The sequence below is a fragment of the Myotis nattereri genome (assembly GCF_964212035.1).
Source record: "Myotis nattereri genome assembly, chromosome: 10".
Lineage (NCBI taxonomy): Eukaryota > Metazoa > Chordata > Mammalia > Chiroptera > Vespertilionidae > Myotis > Myotis nattereri.
In genome coordinates, this window is record NC_138085.1 from 78450277 (window position 1) to 78477548 (window position 27272).

The following is a 27272-nucleotide window of genomic DNA, read 5'->3' on the forward strand; positions in this document are numbered from 1 at the left end:
AAATCCCCTAAAATTGCACCTATAAAATGGCCCACCGGTGTTAACATTTTAGCATATTTTTGTCTGGTCTTACATGCTGGTTAAAGATCATGCTGAATACACTCTGTATCTTTATATTCTTCTTAATGTGTCCAATTTTTTATTTCAAGGTGTTTGACTTTACGATGCAAATTGTACTTTGACAACTTATTATCTCAGAGGGCCTATTGTGGAAAAATGAATTTTGACCACAAGAATGAAACTCTTACTATATCAGTAAGTATCTTAACTTTACATGTTCATTATTAGGAGATGCTTTGTCAAAGTGTTGAACAGTAAATTGACCTTATTGGCTAAAGCTGCTGTTGTAGCTTTTTTAATTAAAAAAAAAAAAAAAAAATCTCCCCCAGACAACTACATTATTTTCTTCTGATGATAATTAGGAATTTTATTTCAGTGGAAATAAAATTTAGTTATCTTCTCTTTCTACTCCATTGGTTTCTTTCTTGAAATTATGTGGGACATTATAGAAGGTCCATTTTCTCTGGTCTCACTATAGGAAGCCAAGAAAGAATTTCTCAAAGAATGTTCTAGTCCATGTAATAGTTTGTACTACTTATTTCTGAAGGTGTACCTAGATCTGATCTCTCTTGAGAAAGAAAGCTGCCACATTCAACTCTGGAGTCTGTCTTTATGTATTCTCTCATAGTCACATGCGTTGAAAGAAGGAGTGCAGGGCAAGAGCAGCTATTCACTCAAATAATTGGAGAAAACTTTCAAATACTCATTTACTACTTCTAGTTGCCATACATTTTATATTCCCATGTTAATACTTAGAATAAGTAATAATTTGCAATACATATATAAAACAAAGGACTCATATCTAAAAATTTTAAATAATAATAATAATTATGAAAAAGAATGACAGCACGTGTAAAAATGATCAAAAAGCTTAAACAAGAACTTCATAAAGTGTCCAGATGGCAAATAAGCACATGAAAAAGTGTCCAGTATCATTAGTCATCTGAGAAATACAAATTTATATCACAACTTACTATGACATCACCATTAGTGTGCCTAAAATGAACAAGACTGATAATATCTTGTGTTGGTGAGGATATAGACTAAGAACTCTAATTCCCTGCCAGTGGGACTATAACTTGGTAGAACTAATTTGGAAAGCCGTCTGCCACTGTCTGTTAAAGCAGTTCCACTCTTCAGAAACTGGCAAAATTCATTTATGTGGTTAAAGTCAAAATAGTGGTTACCTTTTGGGGATTGCTAGTGACGGAGAGAACACAGAGAATTTGCAGAGATGCCAGAAATGCCGTCTTGATCTGAGTGGTGGTTACTCTGTGTGTGTGTATGTGTTTGTATAAAAATTATTTGCACTAAACACTTCAGTTTTGTTCCTTACTGTATGTAATTTACACTCTAATAATAATAATTTAAAAAAAAAGAGTAAAAGAGCAAAGTGTTAGGATTGTTTGGGAAATTTATCCCCAGAGCTGACTATACAAGACAAGTGCAGCTAGATTTTCTGACATTGTCATCCCTGTTATTCAGAAGAACATTATTGCTTTAAGAATCTAGTCATCTGCCCTGGCTGGTTTGCTCAGTTGGTTGGAGCATCATCCTATACACCAAAGGGTTTCAGATTTGATTCCCAGTCAAGGCACACAACTAGGTTGTGGGTTTGATCCCTAGTCAGGGCTCATATGGGAGACAGCTGATCAATGTTTCTCTGTCTCTCCCCCTTTCTCTCTCTTTATAAACAAATAAATAAATAAACAAACAAACAAACAAACATATCCTTAGGTGAGTATTAAGAAAAAAAAAAAAGGAATCTAGTCGTTTTTCAAAAAAGGGAAATTGATACCAATGTCCCATGATAAGTTAGTAATAGATAAGAAGTAAAATTTAGATCTCCATGATTCACCCAGGGCTTCATTCATTAGATTGATACCAAATGCAGTTTTGGGCAAAAGATTACATCCTGTTACTTAGTTCTTACTTTCATATGTGTGTGTTTGTGTGTTTATTTTGTTTAGCTATGTTAATGTTGCTTTTTCATTTGGATTTTCATGGAGGATTCAGATTTACAGATGATATATGTAAAATTTCAGTGTATGTTTAAATTCAGAATATTTTGTAACTCTTAGATGATTAAAAAATAAATGAATGCTCACTTGAGAGCTTCATAATTTTTCAGATAGCAGTTTGGAAAATATGTGAATCCATGTGTGATTAACCTTCATGATGTAGAACTGGTTGGTGCTGCCTTTTCACTTTGTGTAGCATATTTGTGCAAGTGGAATTCTGTCAGAATGAAGGAGTGACTTCTAATGTTCAGTATACTATCTTCTCAGGCAATTGTGACAGTGTGCTGTTTATTTATTAATTGCTAGTTTATTGTTCCCATGAGCCCTTATTTATTAAAGGGGGATTTTTTTTAAAAGAGATTTTATGAATTTCAATTCATTGCTGTTACTTTCTTTGGCCGGTCTGAGTCTGTTTAAGTCGGTCCTATGTCTTTTTGACATTCAGTAATTACATTTAAAGCAACATAACCACTAGATGTCACTGGAATTCAAGTAACAAAAGTTATCTTGGCACTTAGAAATGTTTGAAAAAAGAAATAAACAAAACAGTCCCATTTACAATAGCATCAAAAACAGTAAAATACTTCGGAGTAAATTTAACGAGGAGGTGAAAGATCTGTCCACTGAAAACTATAATGTATTGAAGAAAGAAATTGAAGAAGACACAGATAAATGGAAAGATATCCGGTGTTCATGGATCAAAAGAATTAGTATTGTTAAAATGTACATACTTTCCAAAGCCTGGTTAGATTTAACTCCGTCCCTATCAAGATTCCAATGGCATTGCTTACAGAAGTAGAAAGCACAACCCTAAAATGTGTGTGGAATCTAAAAGACCCTGAGTAGCCAGAGCAATCTTGAGAAAAAAGAACAAATCTGGAAGCAGTCACACCTCTTGATTGCTACAACTTTTCACACCGTTTGAAATCTTCTCTAAGAAGAAAACATAGGGCGGAAGCTCCTTGATGTTGGCCTTAGCAATGATTGTTTGGATTTGACACCAGAAGCACAAGCTTTGGGTGTATATCCAAAGGAAATGAAATGAAACACACCTGCACCCCCATGTTCATTGCAGCCTTATCTCAAATAGCCTAGACATGGACACAACCTAAGTGTCCATGAAGAGATGAATGTGTAAAGAAAATGTGATTCTCTCTCTCTCTCTCTCTCTCTCTCTCTCTCTCTCTCTCTCTCTCTCTCTCTCACACACACACACACACACACACACACACACAGGAATATCATTTAGCCATAAAAAGGAGAGGAAATTGACATCCAGGCAACAACATGGATGAAGCTCAGGGCATTATGTTAATTAAAGTAAGTCACGCAGAGAAAGACAAATACTGTCTGGTATAACTTATGTAGAATCTAAAAGAGCCAAACTTTGTGGAAGCAGTAGAATGGTGGGTGCCAGGTGTAGGGCGTGGGGGAAACAGGTGGTCACGGGGCCCAGGCTATCCAAGATGAGTAGGTTCTTCCCTATGTTGTCTTCTACAAGTTGTATGGTTTCAGGTCTTCAGGGGGCTATGAAAGTGCCAGAATGACTAGTTCACAGTGTTTTCATTACTAACATTGGGCTCACATTGGCATTTTTATCACCAAGCCTTTGGAATTGTGGATGTTAGATCTCATTACAGTGAGAAAATGCTTTCAATTTTTTTTTCTCACAATAAAACAAAAACCACTGTTATGCATAGCTCATTGTTTTACTGTAAAATATTTTAAATGGAATAGATGTCATTTCCACTTGACTAAATGACTTTAGTCTCTTTTATTATTTTTAACTGTAAACCCATTCTTTCTAATGTGAGGCAGCCTTTTTATAGAGAATTTAATAATGCCTTTTCTACACCTTTTTTTCCCGTTGACTCATTCAAGGTGCAGCCCGGAGAGGGGAACAGAGCGGCTTTCAACGACATGCGAGCCTTATCCGGGGGCGAGCGCTCCTTCTCCACCGTGTGCTTCATTCTCTCTCTGTGGTCCATCGCGGAGTCTCCCTTCCGATGCCTGGATGAGTTTGATGTCTACATGGTAGTGTTACAGTTTAATTTCTCCGGTTTGGGGCGTGGGGTGGTGGACGTGTGTTTTGTATGGAAGCGATTCTCTCTTTAGTTTGACCCGAACTAGGAAAGCTCCGGCCCCGACACTGCAGTCCGTGTTGGTGGAAGGAAGAACTGAAGAGCTGCAGCTCTCTCCCTGCTACGATGTGGCAGCTCCAGAGACCCGCCCTGATTTCCTCTTCTCTCCCAGCGGGACCTCCCTCCTCTCCACCAGATGGACCTCCTGTAGCCTCTTCCCTAGTGTATTTCCGTCTTTCATTGTAACAGAAAGTCAAAGCAGTTAGCTTACGCTTTCCTTCCTTCACAGCCCCTCAGAGAGCGGTATATATATGACACAAGGGCGTGGGAACACTTGATTTTGAAGTCTAAAAACCCAAGATTGAGACCAGTTACCCAAATGACTTTGGGCAAAGTAGTTATCCTTTCAGGCCTCAGTGTCTTCATCTATAAAATAAAGCTGTTCATCTTCCTGCCTCACAGGGTTATAGCGAGGCTCCAGTGGGGTCTTGCTCGGTGCACATAGTAAGTTCTCCCACATTATCTGTGAGTCATTCTCTTCACTTACGCATGCCCCGTTCTTTCCTAAATCCACTGCAGTCTGAGTTTAGAGACTGACTACTCTAGCAAAACTGGTGTAGCTAAATCATAAACGAACTTCCAGTCGTACTTTAATTCTTTTAGTATTTGTCACCACAGGCCTATCCTCCATGTGTCTTCAGAATGTGTCTTCTCACTGGTTTCCACCGCCCTCACATTGCCTCATTATATATTTTATATTATGTATTGCATGTACCATTACACTAGTATTTTAACTGTATGTATTTTCCTTTCCATTGCTGTCCCTCTTATGTCTGAATCTCCCACCAAATAGTAATCTTTTTGAGGTCATATTTCTACCTTCTAATGCCTAGCCCAGTGATGGCGAACCTATGACACGCGAACTCATTTTTTTTGGTTGATTTTTCTTTGTTAAATGGCATTTAAGTATATAAAATAAATATCAAAAATATAAATCTTTGTGTTACTATGGTTGCAAATATCAAAACATTTGTATATGTGACACGGCACCAGAGTTAAGTTACGGTTTTTCAAAATTCTGACACGCCGAGCTCAAAAGGTTCGCCATCACTGGCCTAGCCCATAGGAAGCATTTAGAAAATGCTTATTCATGAATCAGAATTTATACTTGGTGAGTGCCATGTAATCTTTCAAGTGACACCCTCCCAAAAAACATTGTTGATGATTAGTTAGAAATTCCTCTGAGAATTGGCTTTGAAACTAATTCACAAATCTTAGAAGGCAATTGTTCTTTCATGCATTGTTTTTGTCCCAAATACAATTTTTTTTCTTTTCTACCATTTTACATCTGTCTTCTTTTTCCCCAATTGGCGCCGCCCCCCCCCCCCCCCATACCATTTTGCAGTCCAGTCCTGTGACCCATCTTATGTCATATTTAACTCAGGACAACTTCTTTCTCTTTCACAAACTTAGAGGGTCTTAATCAGGATGGCATTTTGCCCCATTAAAATTATTCAGAAAAATGCACCCAGGTTCTGAGAACCAATCCAAAGAAGCAAATATTTTTTTTTGGTGCGTTGACAGCTTTGTTATTAAATGATAGGCCACACCGGGGCGTTGTTTGGAAAGGACAGCATTCCATTTGTGCAAGCTCTGGTTATTTTTGTTCACTTTATGTGGTATTACTTTGCAGATATTCCTGATGGGAGAGTTTGTATCATACGAGCCACTGAGCAGTGTAGGCGGGATGTGGGTCCCCTGCCTGCCTCCAAAGCCCGTGTTCTGAGCCAGCAGGCTGCACCGCACACATGGTTTCCAGGAGTCCTTTCAAAATGCATCCTCCATCTGTCTCGGCTTCCACCTCTCGGGTGGGAGGGCTGCTTGGATTGTTTTTCTTTTCTGTTATTTAACTGAGAAAATGTAAGCACAGTTTAATTCATTTCATTTCAAAACCTGTTATAACTAAACATTCTTTTTCTATACACCGATGCACTGTTTATATTAAAGATTTAATTGAGAAATTGGTCTGTGAATTCAAATTGGTTCACATTGTACAAATTGTAGAAGATGAAGGGTGCAGGCAGCGTTTTTAAAGCACCGTAGTCATTGAGGGAAAATTTGAGAGACGTAATATGTTTTCGCTAGTCACTTTTGATACCGTTCTCCTGAGTGACTATTACTGTACAAATTAGATTCATTCTGGAATAGTTAGTTCTGTCTTTTGAGTGCTTATAAACACGTTTACTGAAGAAATTACATGGAAGAGAGATGTACTCGGTTGTTTTCCCTGAGAGCTTTGGACATGATCTTCCCTAAGCTTGGCATCGGAGAGAAGGCAATGGATGATTCGTGGATAAAAATCCAGGGGGTTGCAGCAGCCGGCAGATTACTGTGTTCCCAGTAATTTGATTGACATGCCGCGACCCTGACCTCTGCTTGTTCTCCAGGACATGGTGAACCGGAGAATCGCAATGGACATGATACTCAAGATGGCAGATTCCCAACGCTTCAGACAATTCATCTTGCTTACGCCTCAGAGCATGAGGTAACTTTTAAAAGTCTGCTCTGAATATATGTGTCAAGTGTATAAAATGGGGAGAAGTCTTTTATAATCTCAATTTTTAAAAAATATATTTTTATTGATTTCAGAGAGGGAGGGAGAGGGAGAGAGAAACATCAATGATGGAGGGAATCATTGACCGGCTGCCTCCTGCACGCCCCCCACTGGGGATCAAGCCCACAACTCGGACATGTGCCCCCGATCGGAATTGAACCCGGGACCTGTCAGTCCATAGGCCAAGGCTCTATCCACTGAGCAAAACCGGCTAGGGCTATAATCTCAATTTTTAAAGGGCAAATGCTTAAATGACCATTAAAAGGAAAAATTAGCCTCTATACCAGTTCTGGAGATTTAAGATAATTTTCTCTTTGTAGATATTTAAAATTTTGTGTGTATCATCTCCCATAACAGAAGCAGGTTGATTTGAATGTGATTATTGACTTGTTACTGTTTCTATTTTGAATCTGCTCCTCTGTGTTTATTATGAGCAACTAGTGCAGCGGTTCTCAACCTGTGGGTCGCGACACCTTTGGGGATCGAACGACCCTTTCACAGGGGTCGCCTAAGACCATCGGAAAACACATATTGAATATATAATTACATATCGTTTTTGTGATTGATCGCTATGCTTAATTATGTTCAATTTGTAACAATGAAAATACATCCTGCATATCAGATATTTACATTATGATTCATAACTAGCAAAATTACAGTTATGAAGTAGCAACGAAAATGATTTTATGGTTGGGGGTCACCACAACCTAAGGAACTGTATTAAAGGGTCGCGGCATTAGGAAGGTTGAGAACCACTGCACTAGTGTTGCAGTAGTTGTAGTAATTCCATTTAGACTAAAAAACGTTCATTATTCCCTGGTCTTGGCTCTTTTCCCGTCAGTTACAAGTGCAGTTACACTCCTTCCCAATAGAGAGCGCTCCTCTGCCGCCGTCAGCCTCTGCTGGTGCCTGCTAGGTACCAGGCTCCCTGTCACTTAGAACCCATATTCTCTCTCTAAAGTGGTCGCTTTGGTGGGGATTTAAATTTGTGACTGGAAATATCAGGTAACCCCTTTCCAGCTAGACAAGAAGAACAAGAATAAGAAATAGTTGGTATATAAATCTCCCTCATTTTATTTTTCTGCCAAACTGAAAACCCATAGCATTTAGCAGGAAGTTGATTTTTTTGAATGAAAACAAATTATTTCCTTCTTGCAAATCATATTTCTTCTGGAACTTCAGATAGTAGCCATACCCCCCTGCTGTGAATATATGTTAACAGATAACAGCCATTTAGATTTATGTTTTCATGAGAAGGAGGAGAATTTTCTTGTAATGTGAAAACGTGTTCTTGGAAATGTGAGTAATTAATTTTACTTCCTCTAGCTCACTTCCATCAAGTAAGCTGATTAGAATTCTTCGAATGTCTGATCCTGAAAGAGGTCAGATGATACTGCCTTTCCGACCCGTGGGTCAAGAGGAAGAAGAAAATGGAAGTTGATCGTCTTCGTGCTGAAAGCTCTGTAAAGGGAAAAGAATTCAGGACTATTTGATGTAATAAAATGGAACTGAAGATATTCTGAAATAAAAGAGATTCCTTTGTATAGATGACCACAATAAAATATGTAAATAACCTGGAAAACCAGCCACAACCAGCAATTTAAAATTAACTCTTACTTTACTTGGAGAAAATCAGTTTCATAGTACTGGTTTTAAATCCGTTTACGTTTGTTTATTTGTTTCATTTTGTTTTATTTTCAACCATCTACTTTTATAGATTCTTTTTCAGAAGTAAAATCTTGTACATATGTATATGTACATATCTGTTTCATTTGGGTTCATTTCTATAGAATTTGTAAGAATGAAAATAAACGTTTTGATTCCCTGATTATATTTAGTCCTGCTTTTCCAGAATATTACATTCTCATCGTTTGTTTCTACTTTATGTATGAAAAGAACCACTCAGTCTGCTGGAGAATTTGTTTTCTGTGCGTGTCCCGAATATCCACAGGGCCCACTTCCTTCTGCTGTTGCTTCATGACTCACAGTTACGGGCGTGCACGTGTGTGTGTGTGTGTGTGTTTTATCTGTCATAGTGTTGGACACATGGTAGGTCCATGAAGATTGCTATGAGAGCATTGCCCAGAGCCTGACTTAACCAATTGCCCTTCCAAGGAGCCTCCGCAGCTCCTCAAACCCCCTCCACCCCCCTCCCTCACTCTGGGAAGGGAGTATGGGGAGGCACTCACTGACCCTTTCCCATCTCTCCCTGCCCCCACTTTGGACCACCTAGCTCAGGGGTTAAGGACACCAGGATATTCTATTAGCACTTGGGGTGGAAGTTTGGTTTTATCAGTGTTTTGTGGTACGGTTTGCTTGCCTCAGTTTCTGTTGAATGGATAAATAAATTATTAGGCAGTGGTCTCTGTCTTATTTAATAACCCTACGGCAAAGAAAAAGAGTGTTTAGGAAAAAAGCACTCAATAAGAAATGAATAATATAGCACTGCACTGTGATACTGTACTGCCTACATGTGGCAAATTAAAGTTAAATAATTAAAATGAAAAATAGTTCCTCAGTCACACTGGCCACATGTAGCTGGTGGGGACATGCACGTTCCCATCACCAAGGAAGCTCTGTTGGACAGCACTGTAGGAAGGAACTGAACTGCTCTAGACATGTTCTGGAAATGCAAACCTGCCTTTAGAGTCCTTTGTTTTCCATTTTAATTATTGATTTGAGAAAGCGAAACATTGATGAGAGAGACACATCGATTACCTGCCTCCAGCACACCGCGCCCCTACTGGGGATCTAGCCCACAACCGTAGCATGTGCCCTGACCTGGAATCCAACCTGGAACCTCTTGGTTGGTAGGTCGATGTTCAATCACTGAGCCACACCACCCAGGCAAGCAGTTAGAGCTCTTAATGGAATCTTTTCTGCCTCCCTTCCTGGAGCTAAGAAGGTCAGAGTGTTCCATCCTGATAAAGAACAGATAGTGTACTTTTGGTTTGGAAAGACCTCTTTTGGAGGACATTCCAGCCTGCTGAATGTGCCCTCCAGCTTGTGTAGAACATAATGTGTCGTTAGCACCAGAGTCACATTGAGATACATTTTATTTTCATATGAGCATTTTTTTTAAGGATGAAAAAGTTGTGTTTTCTGTAAACATTACATATGAAATTGTCCCTCTTTTGAGGGCCAGAATGAAGTTGGAAGGTTGCTTTTCCCCTTTTGTTGTCATTAATTCCTCGAATTCCAGAGTTGTCTGTTTAAGGGCTAGATTTGGTAAGTAGTAGCTAGCTGACCCTTGATAATTATAAACATCTGTTTCACATCTAAAATTATGAAATAAAAATTCAGGGAAAAAGTCAAATGTTATAAATTTATTTGGGACCTCTATTGCCACCTTTTCGGAAGCCTTTGAAAACTCAAGCAGAAATCAATACACTTTTTTTTTGTCACTTTCAATAAATAATATCTTTGTGTGTATATATATATATATAGAGATAGATATACTTAATGAGTCATTTATCAGGATTTTTAAGTTTTATACTGCATTAATTCCAAAACAGATTTTCCCAGATTGGTAGGATGCAAATGAGGTAAGAGCGAAGGCAACCCTAAAAGGCATGCAAATGTAGCACATTTATATTCACTGGTAAGACAAGCTCTTGTGGGTGGACCACATGGAAGAATCAAGAACCCCTGTGTGTGTCTGTCCAGTACTATTTTACAGGAAAATGGTGACACAGCTTATAATAAGTTACATTACCATAGCGGGCGGGGGGGGGGGGGTTCTCAGTGCTACTGACATGTAATCAAGGAGACACAAGCATTAGCAAAACATGAATGAGAAGTCATAGAACTATTAGTTGCACATTTCTGGCCAGGCTTTGGAGAAGGAGGGTTAGTTATGAAATAATATTACACATATTACATTGTGGCAGGTTGTTTTATAATATATGCTTTTTAAAATTCATTAGCAAATGACATTCTCATGCACACAGTGTTTCAAACACAAGAAGCAAGTCCATGTATAGGTAGTCCAAGCAATGTGTGTGTGTGTGTGTGTGTGTGTGTGTGTGAGAGAGAGAGAGAGAGAGAGAGAGAGAGAGAGAGAGAGAGAGAGAGAGAGATAGCTGCAGATTGAATGGAACATTGAAACTTATGCAGTCCATAGCATTGACCTCAGCTCATTTCTGAATGTCACACTGCAGAAGTAGTACAATGGAAGGGTCGCTCTTGGCCGCTTCTTTGAACTCATCCAGTGTAATCTGGTCGTCTTTGTTCTTGTCCATCTTGCTGAAAATCTTGTCTACCCGCTGCTCGGGCGTGAGGCCATCCTCATTCATTTTCATCATGATCACAGTGCCCACCATTTTGTAGATAGCCTGCAGAAAACCAGAAGGCTCTATGATAGGATCAACAACTCCAGTTTACTTCAAAGACCTCTTTAAATGCTTTAAATACGAGAGTGATATACTCAGATATATGTGAGTCTCAGGACCTCTTGGGTAGAGAAGAACTTTGGATGATTGCCAGGTTTCTGGCTGGAGGAAATGGGTAGAAAGAGTAGCTCAGTGGTGAGATCAAGAACCATGGGTTCGGGTTGGTCAGGGAGGAAAATGATGGCTTCTGTTTTAAACACCGAGTTTGAAGTGTAGGCGATGGTCAGCATGCCCTCGCCCTTGGTGAATTGGGAAAACATGGAATGTGGTCTCAACTGATCAGGAACTGAGAGTCGCTTAAGACAATCACACAACATGGAGCACTACCATGTAGCCCTGAAAGGAGTCAGTGTGAGGAGCACCGTGGATTGGGGACTATTTGTCAATTAGAGCTACAACAACAAGACTCCAATTGTTCCATTCACCAGACACAGTTCTCAAGGTGGCAGTTTCCTCGGTAGAAACAATGTTTTTCTTAGAAAAGTGTCTTAAAGAAATAAATGCCCATCTATACAAAGACTTGCAGGTCGGAGCCAAAAAGTGGAAGCAATTGGTAAAGATGAACAGACGTGACGTATTTTACACTACAATCGGATACTATTTATGCGTGAAAAATGAATGTGATAAATCCCACAACAGAGATAAAAAGGACGCCAGAGACAGAGGGCCACACACATGCTTACATTGTTCGGCTCCATTGACATGACATGTGCAGAAGGACAGTATTTTGCTGAGCCGCCTGGAGGTGGCAACAGGTGGGCAAAGAGACCTTACTAGCTGGGACGGGGAGGATGACAATGTAAAATTGGATTATGGTGATGGCTGCACACTTTGCTACGTTTACTGGAAACCATTTCATTGTGCCTTAAAATGGCTGAGGTTATGGGCTATAAATTATGACTCAATAAAGTCTTTTTTCAATGCCAATTGGAGGAGCCGCAGTGGCATCCCCGGGGAAGCTGGTTGGAGGAACAGGGCGAGTCCGGCCCCACAGAGCTAAGCCGGGAGGGGGTGGGGGTGGGGGGGTGGGGGAGGGAAGCAGTCCTGTAACATCCTCCGCGCCCAGTAGCCCACGTTGTGTAAGAGCTCAGAGGTGCGGGGCTGGCTCAATGCCACCTCAGGGGGCAGCGCCAGCCACTGGGATCTGGACTTTTCCCCGCCCTGCGCTGGCGTGGGGGGCGAGTAGGAGAATCCAGGACCTGGCCTGTCACTAGCAGGGCTCCCGGGGAGGAAGGAGCCGCCGTAGACCTGTGCCAAGGAAGCAGGGCCCAGAGCCGGGTCTGCCCCGGCTCCCCACAGCCCGGCGGCCGCCCGAGGGCCCGCGCTCACCTCGATGATCTCCAGCATCTCCACGCGCGTGATCTTGCCGTCGCCGTCCAGGTCGTACATGTTGAAGGCCCAGTTCAGCTTCTGCTCGAAGCTGCCCCTGGACGTGATGGACAGCGCGCAGATGAACTCTCGGAAGTCGATGGTGCCGTCCCCGTTCTTGTCGAAGGTGCGGAAGGCGTGCTGGGCGAACTTGGAGGCGTCCCCGTAAGGGAAGAACTGCAAAGCGGAACGGACACGGTCAGGGTCAGGGGGCCGCAGGGAGAGAACCAGCCCGTCTAGGCTGAAGCTGCGCCCCTACAGACAGAGAGGCTGCAGCACACGGGCGGTCTCAGACCGGGGAGGGTGGGGGGAGCTCGCCTCCCTGAGCAGCAGCTTGGCCACGGGTTCAAGGCCAAGGGCGCTGGCACAGGAAAGGCTGTCTGCGGGCGTGACCTCACTCACAAGCACCTCACTGCTTCCCGTGGGCGAGGCTGGTGGAGCCTGAATGGGGGTAGCTGGAACCCTCAGCTGCGGCCTCTCCAGTCACTCCCACAAGGACAAGGACTGGGCAGGTAGCAGCCTCCTCTCCCCATGGCCGAGGGGGGTGGGAGAGGGGGGTTCCTACACGGATGTCCACATTCCCCTCCGTGAGAACATCTAGGTCCCTGCCCACGAGCCGAGCGAGGTTGCCTGGACCTGCTCTCTCCGGCCCCTGGCTCCCTCCCCAGCCAGCTGGCATCTCTGCTGAGGCCCCAGTGGCCCACCGCCTTCCACAGGGACTTTTCTTTTGTAGAACAGACATTTAAAAGCCATTAAAAATAGAACATGACTGGGCTTACTTTGGAGAGATAGAAAGAGGCTTCTTCTCAGAGCCACCAGCTGGCAAGGGTGCCGCGGAGACGATGGGTACAAGGAGGAGAGGAAGCATAGACCCGGAGAAGCCGGGGCAGAACCAGGCGGGGCCTCAGCCCAGACATGAGTCTAAGCCAGGGGTGGGCAAACTTTTTGACTCGAGGGCCACAATGGGTTCTTAAACTGGACGGGAGGGCCGGAACAAAAGCATGGATGGGCTGTTTGTGTGAACTAATATAAATTCAAAGTAAACATCATTATATAAAAGAGTACGGTCTTTTTTTTTTTTTTTTAGTTTTTTTCATTTCAAACGGGCCGGATTCGGCCCGCGGGCCGTAGTTTGTCCACGGCTGGTCTAAGCCCTCACAAGGGCCAGGGAATCTGACACCTGATCCTCTGTCTAGTCCAGCAAAGCTGAAGGACTTTCTCCAGGTGGAGGGAAGAAAAGAGGCCAATGAACCTCCAACTCTCCCCCCACCCCAATAACCACGTGCTATTTAAAAACAGACAAGGTATATATGTATTTATGGATGAATAAATCCAGCAAATTCAAAGCACATTCTTGAGGATATGTTTTGCAAGTTTTGCCACTTGCCAGCGGGACAGATGGCTGGCTTGGAACCCACTCGGGGCTGTCTCCCTTAGGGAACCTCAGTCTCTCTCTCGCTGTACATCCTGACCTGGGACCTGCTGCCCACTCTTCCTACACCTAGAAGCACAATGAAAGGCAGAACATTTCCCTCCAGAGATAAAAGATGCTTTTCCACATCAGGACCCCTTACCTGAGGCCCAGAGAAGGGACCAGCCTTGCTGGGGGAGGGGGAGCTGGCTTAGGTTTGAATTTCAGTAGCAGCCACGTCCAGACACCAAGATCCATTCTGGTTACTACTGCCGTGTACCACCTCACCGCTAAGCTTAGTGGCATAAAACAACGGCGATCATTTTATTCATCTCAGAAAACAAACATTGGACAGCCATTTTCCCCATCAAATAACTTACGGTTCTATGGCTGTGAAGGACAGCTTTCCCCTTTGTTCCCTCATTCCCTAAATGTGTCATATTTTTGCTGTCCTTCATTTTGCATTATTCATCAAAACCCACTGCGCCCTTTCTCTTGCCAGGCCCTGTCTTCGGTGCTGGGAATACAGAAATCCGGTCCTTGCAATTAATGGGGAACCCAACGTGAAATTTAAACAGTGGTGTTATCTGGTCAGAGCTAGAGCCCCTAAGTAGTCAGTCTTCCTAAAGCTCCGGGTGGTTTCAAAGAGGGGTGCTATGGAGGAAAAGGTCACCCTTCTTTCCCTCTGCACCCCTCTCCCCCATGCCTCTGCAGAGCTCAGGTGCCTGAGGATAGGTTGCCAGGTGCTGAGTTTTGAACTAAGCAATTTGAACTTGAAAATTTCTAAATAGGTAAATTGGATCCTTACGTGCTCTGACCTGCTTTTTACTCACACTTTTGACACCAAACATGTGAGTTTTTGTTTTGTCTTTACCCCTCACAACAACCAATTCTCCAACTCTTCGGACACCAAGTGGGTGTCCTAGAAGTCAATTCAATTCTGATACAAACTGCCGAGAGTCAGGGCACACCCCACAGGTCAAGGGCTCAGTCCCACAAGACTGCCCCCACTGGAGGTACCAGTCACAAGCCCCAGGTTGCCACCTGTACCTCTGATAGACCTGTATTCTGATAAAGGTGGGGGTTCCCTCAACTCCTCCTTTGATAATTTGCTAGAATGACTCAGAATCAGGAAGGCACTTTACCTACTACTAGAGGCCTGGCACACAAAATTCATGCACTCACGGGGGAAGGGGGTCGCCTCAGCCCAGCCTGTGCCCTCTCGAAGTCTGGGAGCCCTCAGGGGATGTTGGGCCTAAGCCGGCAATTGGACATCCTTAGCACTGCCCTGGAGGCGGAAGAGGCTTCTGCCACAGCCGCTGTGCTTGCCAGCCCTGAGCCTGGCATCTGGCTGAGCAGCACTCCCCCTTGAGCATCTGCCCCCTGGTGGTCAGTGTGCATCATAGCGACCAGTAGTTCCACCGTTTGGTTAATTTGCATATTAGCCTTTTATTATATAGGATTACCAGTTTTTTATAAAGGTATAAAGGGCACAACTCAGGAAGAGTCCAACAGAAGAGAGCATAGGACAAGGTGTGGGGAGGGTGCACGGAGTTTCCATGTCCACTCTGGGCACACTGCTTCCCAGTGCCTCTATGTGTTCACCCCCAGGGAGCTCCTGACCTCTATTGTTTAAGGGGTTTTGTGCCATTTCATTAAATTTTGTTGATAAAATCATCGGCCATTGGTGATGGAACTCAGTCTCCAGCCCCTCTTCCCTGCCTGGAGGTCTGGGGTGGGGTTGAAAGTCCCAACCCTCTAATCATGTTTTGGTCTTTCCCTGACCAGTTCTCATCGAGGATCCCTCAGCCACGGGTCATCACATTACGCAGTGAATGAATGAGTGAACTACATTCTTTTTGAACTGTTCTTCCTAATCATTGTCTGCACAGTTGCAACCAATTACACATCCAGTGTCTCTAGAGTCCTCAAGACAACCCGAGGGGATGGTCTGATTTTTGTTAACTTTTCCTTGGTAACAGAGAAGCGGGTTTTTAAGACAGAGGTTTAGCACTGTCTGTCATTCCTATTTATTTAGGGGATTCTTTACTTACTATTACTGAACTAAAATTCGCAGAGTGCAAAGCCTATTTGCCCACCCGTGTATCCATAGCACATAGCACAGGCCTGCAGACGGAAGTGCTGAGTACAATCCTGTTGAATGACCACATGGAAGGAACGCTTGCAGGGCCAACCTGAGGGTAACAAACGCTGCTGCTGCAGAAACGGCTACCACTTACGGAGCATCTATTACATTCTAGCCAGTTCTGTGCCACAGAACTTCTTGTGATGATGGAAAATTCTATAAACCACACGGTTAAAAATAATAGCCACTAGCCATGTGACAACCACTATGTTGCGTGCTGGGTATGAAAAAGAAAAAGAAAAAACCCACAGAGAGCATTGAGGACAGTGGGGGCTGTAACCCTTGGAATGTTACATGTGTGATGGAAGAACTGAATGTTTTGACATTGTTTAATTTGCACATCGATGTAGGTAGCCACGTGTGGCTCTGGGGTTCTGCATTGACTGCTCTGATCTGTGCTGTCATTAGCGCTCACTATATTCCTGTCGAGCATGTATCCTCAACTCCATTGCGTGGAAAAGGAAACGTGGACTCAGAAAGGTCCAGCAAACTCTTAAGTTAGTTCTCTCCCCACTGTGTCCATCTGCAGCTCTGCCCTGCCGGGAATAAGGACACACAGGGCAGAGGAGGCGGAGAGCGAGGGAAAGGTTTTCATCGGCCTCATCATTTGTTGGAAAGCTTCCGTGACTGTCACACAGCGCTGGAGTGGGCTCGGTTCTAAAACTCCTGATGTGTGTGATTTCGTTCAGTCCTCATAGCATACCTACCGCTGTGCACTCGGTACCGTGGCCGGAGAAGCAGCTTCAAAGGTCACGGTGTTTGTGGGTTCCTGTCTGTTTGTGGCAGAGGCAGGAGGCAAACGCAGACAGGTGTGATCTTTCCTGCTACATATTGTTATGTCTCTCCATGGAGCATTAGCTAAGGAAATAAACCCAATTCCACAAGTGATGAAGCGTAAGAATGTGGTGCAGCAAAAGAATTGGTCGCATTATGTAATTCTTCACTCCCATTGTCTTGTAACACTGGAAATCCACAGCCTTTTGTATGTATTGCCCCCCTCTGGCATTGTGTGTGAACTACAAGAAATTTACCAAAATGAGGACTCTTATGATACATTAACTCAATAACTATTGAGAAGCAATTGTGTCAAGCATTGTTTTAGGTGCTGAATAAAACAGAAAAAGACTCACAGCATTAAGGTCAGTGAGGCAAGCAGATATTAATCAACTACAGACATGAGTATAAAGTACATTATGATAAGTTACAAGTGCTGCATAGAGCTGCAAACAAGAGTGATGGGAATGATATTAGTATAAAATTTCTAAAATGTAGTGTAGCGTTTCCTCCCACCACCCTAATATGCAGGCTGCTGACAATTCATTGTTCTTCATCGTAGCTGAGGAATGGTTTCAGAGTCTGGGACTTTCTGGGCTTACTCAAGTCTAGACTTCTCCCCACTGTGCTCCACACCCTCACTCGGAACCCACCAACGCACAGAAGAAAACCCCAGGAAATACTTGCAGCCTTTGTCTCTCCTTAGGCCACAACAGGAGGCTTTGCACGAATTATCCAGCTCCCTCCAAAGACAGTGGCCCAAACCCTGCACTTCTTTGCCATAATCTATCCAGCTGTGAATGTTAAAAGGCTTGTTTCCTCTAAGGGGGGGTGAGTGAGCCCGGACACCTGTGCTGAATACGTGTTGTGTCATTGACTGCACGCCAGACCCCGGCCTGGGTGAGACAGAGGCTGTTTGGTGGCTGCATCAAGAAATGGCCTCAAGCCCTCGCCGGTTTGGCTCAGTGAGAAGAGCATTGGCCCTCGGACTGAAGGTTCCCGGGTTCAATTCCAGTCAAGGGCATATACCTCGGTTGCAGGCTTGATCCCTGGCTTGATCCCCAGCTCCACTGGGCCCCATGCAGGAGGCAACCAATCCATGTATCTCTCACATCCATGGTTTGCTCTCTCTCTTTCCCCTTCCCTTCCACTCTCTCTAAAAATCAATCGGAAAAATATCTTATCCTCAGGTGAGGGTTAACAACAAAAAAGAGACGGCCTCAAAAACTGCACTTCCTCCCCTCAGCCAGTCTGCCCTCTGCACCACCTTGCTGCCCGTATACCACATCTTTCCAGAAACTGTTCTAACTTCAGAGAAGACATTGCGACATTTAGAATCTCTCCATCTCCCAGGCACCGGAGCCGGCTGCACTTCGATGGAGGAGCTTTGATGGAGGATGCGGGTCCCCTAGCCCTTCAGAGGCACGGGGTTTGCCCAGGCCTGGTGGCCTGCCGTGTCCCACTGTGACCGCGGATGGGCGGGGTCAGAGGGTGGCAGCAAGGCCGGTGAGGACGGTCTCTCCTGGGCTCTGCCCCCGGCCCACTCCTGGCTGATGCAGGGCAGCCTGCAGACCTCAGAACAGATCTCTGCCCGTTATCAGCCTGGACTAGAGTTCGCACTGGGATCAAAGAACAGAAACTTCTTGGGCCGCTCCCCTGCTCAGCCTCAGGGGAGCCTTCCCTTCCCGTGGCTCATGGAATGCAGTCTCTTTTAGCACATCCTGCTCCAGTCCATTCTGTTCCCTTTGTTCTCCAATGTCTGAAGCCTATCGCTCTGGCCATGAACCCACATACACAACCCCCCCAAGGGTAGGGTCTTCTTTATTGCATCCTTGAACTACGGCTACTGCACCTCGAGGTCATGTGCCCTCACTCTGCTGGAACTCATCAGAGGCGTCCAGCCCACGTCCTCAGGCCCTGCCACGAAGGCAGGAGTTATAGTTTCCGAGCGTCTATCAGGGAGCAAGGCCCGTGGCAGCATCGTACACTTCTTCAGCCGCTTCTTCAAGAAGTTCAGACCTTGAGGGCTGTTCTTCTGGGTTAAGTAACTGGCATAGAGTGGTACCTCGAAGGGTGTGGGTGGGCTGGGGTCAAACCCAGCTGTGTGTGCAGAATGCCACCTGTCTTGCACCTGGCAAGCCTGCCCGGCCTTTGACGCTGAGCTGTGATCCACCTCCTCCATGCTCCCTCCTCTGCGGGAGGGTCCAGCAGGCTCTGCCTCTCTGCCCATTGGTCTGCTGCCTCCTCCCCACATGGCACTCATCCTGTGGGCACTTCCTGCCTCTGTCCTCAGCAGGGCTGGACCAGGCAGCAGGCACATGGGGAGCAGGGCACCCCGTCTAGAGACCAAAAGCGCATACCTACTGCCCCTCACATCAATCCACATTCACCTCCCCCACCCCCCACCCCACCCCCGGCCCCAGCAGCAGGCTGTGCCCAGGGCAGGTGAATGGGAACTGTGGCCCCACGTTCTGTGATTGGGGAAGATGTGCCAGCGAAGACCAAGGCGGAGGATTTGAGTCAGCCTCCTGGGCCTTAGCTGTGGCCCACACGATATTGAGACTTGGGATCTCCACTCCCCCAAGGCTGCGGAAGTGTGGTGTCCCTCAAAGAAGCCAGGGCCCACCCAAGGCTAACGAGAAGCAGAGGTGGGGTGAGAACCCAGTTCCATTTCACACTGTGATGTTGGCTGTCAGCTGACCCATCAGAGCCTCAATTTCCTTATCCACAAAATGGGTCATACTGATGCCTAGCACACAGAATTGTGGGATTTACTGAAGATGACAGATGTGGAGGACCTCTGGGCCCCTGGGTGCTGCAGGCCCTCGTCCTCTTTCCTCATCCTCTCAAGTCCGCCCAGAGGCATCCCATACCCTGATGCTTGCAGATGGTAACCTGGGTGAGCAGGTGGTTAGTGAGAGGGTCTCTGCACATGTCCTGGGCTGCTGGCCAAGCTGGTGCCCTTGAGGATTAACTTGGTATTCGGTTTTGGCTTCAGGCTCTTCACCCTATGAGGCCTCACTGGGAACAGGACCCCCATTTGCTGGGCTGGCTCACTGGCCCCATTGATGTTGCACATTCTTTGCCTCCTAACTGCTCCCCTACCCTCCCTCTCAGGCCTCTCCAATCCGTTCCCCACACAGCTCCACAGAGAAATTTCACACCCAAGTTTGCTCATGTCCACTTCTCATACCAGCCAATTGCGTCTAACTGTTCTCAGAAGAAGGGCCAAAATCAGCCCCAGGCCTGAGAGCCCTCCCAGCCGGTCCTGCCTCGTGCCCAGTACCTGGTCCCCTCCCTGTTCCTCAGCCTCTTTCGCCACTTGGACCTTGTGCTCTTGGCCACAGTCCTGTTGTTCCCTTTGGTGGGAATGTTCCTTGTTGCCAAAACGTGTTAACTCTGTTCATTCTTTAGACCCTGATTCAGTCTTCATCTTCTCAGGAAAGCCTTCTCTGAGTCCAGGCCATATACATGCACATGACTGAGTCTGCCCTTGGAAACATCCGTCATGGTCGTGAAGAAATGCTCATGGGGTGGCTTGATTAATGCCTTCCTCCCCAGTGGACTATACGCTAAACGGAGGCAGGGAATGGCCAGGGTTTGCCCCCCACCACACACACACACACACTATATTATATTCCCTGGTGCCCAGAACAGGGCCAGGCCACCGAGGTGCCCAATAAGTAACTGTCTGTCCAATAAAGTGACTCAGCATTGCAGGTCTTTTTCAAGCCCGAGGAGACAGCTGCACATTCACCCGACGGCCACTGAAAGGGTTGACATGTGTTCTGACGGTTGTCATAACTCACTATGCTAAAGAAGGCTCACTGTTTGGCCTGAAAACTTGTCATTCCCATCACTAAGTCAGCTGGTGATTCATGAGGGTATGAATCATCCCCAGAGCAGCGCATGCACTTGGTCTCGTGGCTAGAAAGAGGAGAGAGCCCTCTCCCCTAATTAGAAGTGGGGAGTCCAAAAAACCGTTTCCTGCCGAAGTGTTCATTCAACAGATACTCGCAGAAGCCCAGTTGGTGTCAGGCTCTGTGTGGGCAGGAGGGAGGCGAGGAGAGGCCTCGCAGAGTAACAGTAAATGTAACGCCTGGTCCCTGCCCTCAGGTAGATGTCATGCATCAGAGGTAGACACAGCGGAACATGGGCGTGGCCTTCCATGCATGGGCTCTCTGGGACGAGCCTAAAGACACACCCAACTCCTCTGAGAATAAAGGGGTCCATTCAAGATCGCTTCCCATTTCACCCTACACCCAACTCATTTCACAGCGTCATTGTGACTATGATAGGCAACAATGCAGACCCTAGGCACCTAGGATTGGAAGGAGGAGGCCCAGGCAGGCCTGGAGAGGTCAGGGGGGAGGGGGTGTGCTGGAGGAAGCGGGTTTGAACAGGAGGGAGCAGGAGGTAAGTAGGCACTGTGTCTTCCTGGGGTATGCCTCGCCAGCATGGCCAAGGGTAAACCTGAGTGGGGGCGGTGAAGGGTTGAGAAAAGACAGACAAGAGAATGAAAGCTGGGTCTCGGTGGGACGTTGCCTCTCTGATGGAGAGACAGCGACACGGACTACAAGCCGTGTCTTTATTTTATAGCAGATGCCACGCGGCAAAGTAAGGGCGTGGTTAAGATGTTTACAACATTCTCGTGGGTTTCGATCCTACTCAATTACATGCACCTGAACTCTATCAAGCCCACATCACTCAGCCACGTGGGGCCACATGTTCAGACCATAGGTTCAAGCTTACAACCATAGCTGTTGGCTATAATTGTGCTGGGAGGGCCCTGCCCTCCAAGCTGGGACTTGCACGTGGCTACGAGAGGACTGTGCCCTCTCATTAGTCCAAGGCTTGAACCTGTCCAAACACTGTAGCCGCTCTCCACACTGGGGTGTTGGGAGAAGCCTACATGAGGTGGTGTGGCAAACAGAAGCCATGGGCCAGCTGGGGAGATGCCCGGTGGGCCTGCTGGCCTGCCTGGGCGATGCTGCCTGTGGGGTAGGGATGGAGGTACAGAGGGTGGAGAAGGGCTGAGTGGGGCCTGGTGGTTTATGCTCTAGGTGAGGTGGCTGTCCGGACTCCCGACAGGAGGACTTCTGTACATTTCCACATTTGTCTCTGCAGGGAAAGCAGAGAGCAGGCTGGGCTCCCACCACCAGGCTCATGAATCAAGATGTGAGTCTCCCCTTGGAGAAACCTCCAGGTCCTCCCAGAGCAGAGGGGAGTGGAGGCCACGACCGGGAGGGACACAGTGAAAAAGAACAGGCCAACCCGCCCTCCGTGGTGGCATAGAAAGGCAACCGGGGTCAGAGTGGGGGGTCACAGGTCATACCCGAGCACCAGAATCATTTCTCCTCTCAATGCCTCAGTTTCCCCGCCCTTAAATCAATAGGCTGAACAAGATGGCTTAAGGCTCCTCATTCCAGGCCTCCCTTTCTGTGGTTCTGTCATAAGGAATGGCAGACACTTTATGGCGGCAAGAAGCACTCTCCAAATGCCAGGCCTGTTGTGAACTCCTCTGAGAAGAGCCCTAATAGACACTGTGAGCCACAACTGTGATCCACACAATCATCTGAAATTTTCTAATGACTGCACTTAAAGGGGTAGGAAAAAAACAAGTGACATTATTCTAATGACATCTCATTTAACCCACTCTAGTCAAAGCACATCCCATGACATCATTTTAACATGTAACCAATATTAAAGTTATTAATGAAATGTTTTATCTATTGTGAACTATGCCTTTGAAATGAGTGTGTGTGTCTTCTGGTGACACATCTCAATGCCCACCAGCCACGTTCTGAGGGTTCGCAGCTCCGGGCCTCCCTGTGGAACCCTGCAGCTCTGGACAGTGTGTCCAATGCAAAGAATGTGTTCTAACTGCCCACATTCTAGAAGCATAGGCCAGTGCTGTGAGTGACCGTCAGAGCGTGGGCACAGGATGGCTGTCCACCGATCAGGGATGCAGGGGTTTGTGCGTTACCAGGAAAGCTGTGAGCCGGAGCAAGGCAGCAACCTCTCAGATCTGGACACCAGTGCTGCTTCCCACCCTTGGACACACCAGGCTTCGAGGCGAGTGAGTGGCCAGGCAGACTGGGCCTCGGCTTGCGTGTGGAGCTTGGAACGGCTGCATCAGTCCAGGCTTCCGTCCCAAATTCAGGCATCTGATGCCCTCACACCTCGCACACCTTCCATTTCCTCCGAACCCTGGTCTGTCTTCCCCTTCCCAGGTCCCAGCCACCAGGGAGTGCCACAGTGCTCCCCCTGCTTTAAACACTATTTCTCAAATGTTCCTCTGAAGAGTTCTTCCCAGCGAATCTTGACCCCTCTGAGACAAAAGTGTTTTTTTCTTTCTCTGAGAAGCAATAGGGGACACAGCCTGGCTGAGGGGAATGAATGAGGGCTCAGGAGCCGCCGCCACCATGTCAAACCCTGACTCCATGTCTAAAGTGCCATGTGGCCTGAGAACTTTGTTCCTGTGCCTGTTTCCAGCGGGTGTGAAAAGACCAGTCCCAGGAGTGGTTAATGCCATAGCTTATCTAAGCATTTCGTTCACTGCCAGGAGACATGAAACACACACACACACACACACACACACACACACACACACACACACGTAGCTGCTGCTCCTCCTCTCTCCCTCAGGCCCGTGGATGTGTGTTTTGGAGTCTACACTACAGTTTGTGCCGTCTCTGAAAACAAGGCGCCTCTGTCCTGTTGGAGTGTCACTGACCTCACACTGATTCACACCCATTGTTTTAAGTCCTTTTCCCAGTTTTAACTTAATTCTTACAACACTCCTATGAGGTAGGGCTCACAAATGAGGAAACTGAGGCACAGAGAGGTGAAGTCACTTTCTCAAGGTCACACAGTACATGGCAGGGCTGAGATGTGAACTTAGGAAATCTACCTGCAGAGCCCGGTGCTGCTCTGCTGTCTCACTGTTAGGCCAGGGGCTCTCGGGGCGGGGAGAGTTGGCCTGAAGACAAGAACCGCCAACCAGGGCAGCAGCTTTAGGGCAGCCATCACGATGACCTGAACCCAGATCCTGCCGCGGCCGATCCTGTCGGCAGACATTTATGAATTTTTACATGTTGCCTGCCACCTGTTATCAGCCATCCCGGCAGCTTCCCCGCCGCCCACGGCTTTCTGTCGGGATTCTATTTTCTGGAGCATCACGCCCAGCAGGCGCCTGAGATTCCTGGCTCGGCACCAGAGTCCTGACTCTGATCTCTGGAGTGTCCTTCTGGCGGCCGCACACCAGGCTCTTCAGCTCAAGTCCCCCCTGTGGACCCTTCCCCTCCCGTGGGGCACCCGTGGTTGCAGCAGCCACAGGGGCATTACAGTCCCAGCTCTGCCCTGCAGCTTGTTGCTAAGCAGCTGGTGCACGCTGAGATGTGTGGAAGGAAACCCTCATGGTGACACAAACAAACCCTCCTGTGCCCAGATCTACGTGTGTGTGTGTGTGTGTGTGTGTGTGTGTGTGTGAGAGAGAGAGAGAGGGGGGGGGGGGTGGGGGGGGGAGAGAGAGAGAGCGAAAGAGAGAGAGAGAGAGAGAGAGAGCTGTGCCTGGCAGCAGGACCCCAGGACTGCAGCAGAACAGACTGAAGCACAGAGCGGGTGGGACAGAGTTACATCACTCAAAGCAGGAAGGTAACCATTTCTCCTCTTTCGTCGCTGTGCTCCCAGGAAAATAGAAGCAAATATACAAAATACACAAGAACACCTGTCTTGCCCCTCTCCCAGCTCCTCCCCGAGGACCCCTTGCTCCTGATTCCAGTTTCCATGCGCAGGAGAAACGGTTGTCTGGGACGAAGCAAAGAGGGCCCCAGTGGGTCTTGGCTTTGGCCTAATTTTCCCGCTGTAGGCACCTTCCCTGGCTGGCAACACCACACACTGCCATCGCTGCTCCTTCCCTGGGCGATGTGATAAGAAGTCCCCAAATGCAAAGGCTGGGAGAGGGAGAGGCGGAAGCCAGGCGGCCCTCTCCCCCAGGCACCGGCAATACATAGCCCGCTTCTAGTCTTGCTGATTCTTTAGCGAATTTGGGGGGCCCATGCAAAGTGAAAATGTGGAGCCCCTGTGTAAAAATTATCAAGAACTTGGAGATGGCAACATCGGAGCGTTGAAACCAGTGCATGATTTAATGAAAAGTCCAAATTTCCCTTACGGGTTGGAAATACCATATTTGTGCTGTGCCCTGGGGGCCTGGGTTTAAATTTGTTACTCTCTTTTTTCGGCTGGCAGTCAGTCTATTCCTCTGTCAGTAGCATAGTGGCTTAATTACTGCAAGCTTCTCACATATTTGCATATGTGGCAAACAACCCCTCCACTCTTCTCCTTTGGATTATTATTGAAAATATATTCTCTCAGAGAAATTTCACAATAATTGTCAAGTCACAGAGCAGCCAAACAAAGCAAAACACAATGAGATTCTGATAGAGATTGCTTTGAGCTGCTCCGTTCATTTAAGTCAGTGGTTCTCAACCTGTGGGTTGCGACCCCTTTGGGGGTCGAACGACCCTTTCACAGGAGTCGCCTAAGACCATCGGAAAACACATATATAATTACATATTGTTTTTGTGATGAATCACTATGCTTTCATTATGTTCAATTTGTAACAATGAAAATACATCCTGCATATCAGATATTTACATTACGATTCATAACAGTAGCAACATTACAGTTATGAAGTAGCAACGAAAATGATTTTATGGTTGGGGGTCACCACAACATGAGGAACTGTATTAAAGGGTCGTGGCATTAGGAAGGTTGAGAACCACTGATTTAAGTGGAGTGGAGCGAGGGCAGGTGCTTTATGTGAGCTTCTCCTTGCACCTCCTCTCTGCCCCTGGAGGGGGTCATGTTGTCCCTGTGGCAGCGAAGGAGCTGTAGTAACTTGTTACAGCAGCAGCAGGAAACTGATTCACCGGGTGGCTACATCCTTGAACACAGACAACAAAATGACCACCCAACTCCTCCTCTGATTCCTGGGTACCAGGACAACAGCTGGTCCCTCTCACACCTCCGTCACTTGCTCCTCCCCCACATCCCTTCCCCAGGTTACTGATGCTACTGGAGCTGAAATGGTGCTGCCAGGCCTGAAATGTGCTGCTGGGAACCCCTCCTCTTCTTCCCTGGGCAAAGGTAGAGGAAAAATTGCGGAGATGTGTGTGTGCCTGTCTGCATGTGTGTACCTTGATGAAGGCATTTCAAAACTGAAAATAATGTCACATGATGGGGGCAGGAATCCAGCCCTGCTCAACTCCTGGCAAGCCCAGGATGAATGGCAGTTGCCATGGAAACAGCATCCCTTGGCTCTGCTGGCTGCCTTCTTAGCACAGCTCTGCCTCTGCGATCCAGTCACCACTCCATGCTTGGCAGCTCGACGGCCCAGCAGGGTCTGCATACCTCGAGGCCAGAGCACTTCTGCTGTTTTCCATCTTTCTAAATTAGCTGCATGGATTCCAGAGGCCAGGAAATTGGCTTGTGAACTGAGATGAGAGGCTGTAAGCTACACTGGGCAGAGTACTGGATTCAAGATCTCCTTGCGAAGGTCCTTTCCCTCCTCCAAGCCTGGTTTCCACTCTGTTGTGATGGACAGGGGGTTAGCCAGGATGGCCCCTGAGAGCCCCTCTAACAACCGTGAGTTTAAGTTCATTGGGAGATGATAAACTCAGACTGAGGTACAAGATAGAGCTAAAGAATGGCCAGGATGATGGCAATTTCTCCATGTTCATGAAATCCAGCCTTGCCACTGGAGGGAAAAGCCCCAAGGGGCAGCCAGGAGCCAAAGGAAGCTGTTCCTGTGCTGTTCACAGTGCCAGCTTCCTCAGAGGAAGTGACTGAAGGAGAATGAGTGAGAAGTCCAGGCCCCTGTGGCCTATCAGAGGACCGCCTGCTGCTGGGCTCTGCAGTCTTGCTTCCTACACGCCGCCTCCTCAGGGACCACGTCAAAGCTCTTCAGCTACGCCACTGGCCACAATGGACTCTGGGGCCCAGATAACACAAGACAGAAACCACTCCTTAAACCAATCTGAATAAATAGTTAACTTTTTCAAGGATGCTCAACTGGTTCCTGACCTTCAAGAGCCATAGTCCAGCAGGGAAGCTGAGGCACATACACAGGTAACTGCAACCCAGGGTCTACACGAAGCTCACCTTGGCCCCACTGCCTGATTAGAAGGCAAATTCACTTCACTCCATCAGCTCCTGCCACCTACCACTGCACCAGCAGTCAGCAACGGGGTGTTTGGACAAATCCACTCTGTCCTTCCGTCATTATGGGACTTGCCACAGTGCTGCAGAGAGGGTCCAGGGAGCTAGCAGGGTGGATGGGGCAAGGCTACTCTATGCTATTTCATAGCACTTCATGATAAATAAACTGGAGTTCATGAGTTAAC

The 27272-nt window shown here is 46.8% G+C and overlaps 2 protein-coding genes across 2 annotated transcripts in view; one reads left to right on the forward strand and one right to left on the reverse strand.

The window, feature by feature from the left end:
- The window catches only part of SMC6 (structural maintenance of chromosomes 6), a 56652-nt gene extending 48048 nt beyond the window's left edge, over nucleotides 1–8604 (forward strand). Inside the window, exons 24-27 of the mRNA XM_081101292.1 lie at nucleotides 150–255; nucleotides 3963–4115; nucleotides 6610–6707; nucleotides 8103–8604. Of these exons, the coding sequence (XP_080957418.1) occupies nucleotides 150–255; nucleotides 3963–4115; nucleotides 6610–6707; nucleotides 8103–8217 (472 nt within the window). The 3' untranslated portion in view covers nucleotides 8218–8604. The remainder of the gene's footprint in view (nucleotides 1–149; nucleotides 256–3962; nucleotides 4116–6609; nucleotides 6708–8102) is intronic.
- Nucleotides 8605–10089: 1485 nt separating this feature from the next.
- VSNL1 (visinin like 1) overlaps nucleotides 10090–27272 on the reverse strand; it is a 62948-nt gene continuing 45765 nt past the window's right edge. The window contains exons 3-4 of the mRNA XM_081101293.1: nucleotides 12497–12712; nucleotides 10090–11110 (exon numbers count right to left, since the gene is read on the reverse strand). Of these exons, the coding sequence (XP_080957419.1) occupies nucleotides 10913–11110; nucleotides 12497–12712 (414 nt within the window). The 3' untranslated portion in view covers nucleotides 10090–10912. The remainder of the gene's footprint in view (nucleotides 11111–12496; nucleotides 12713–27272) is intronic.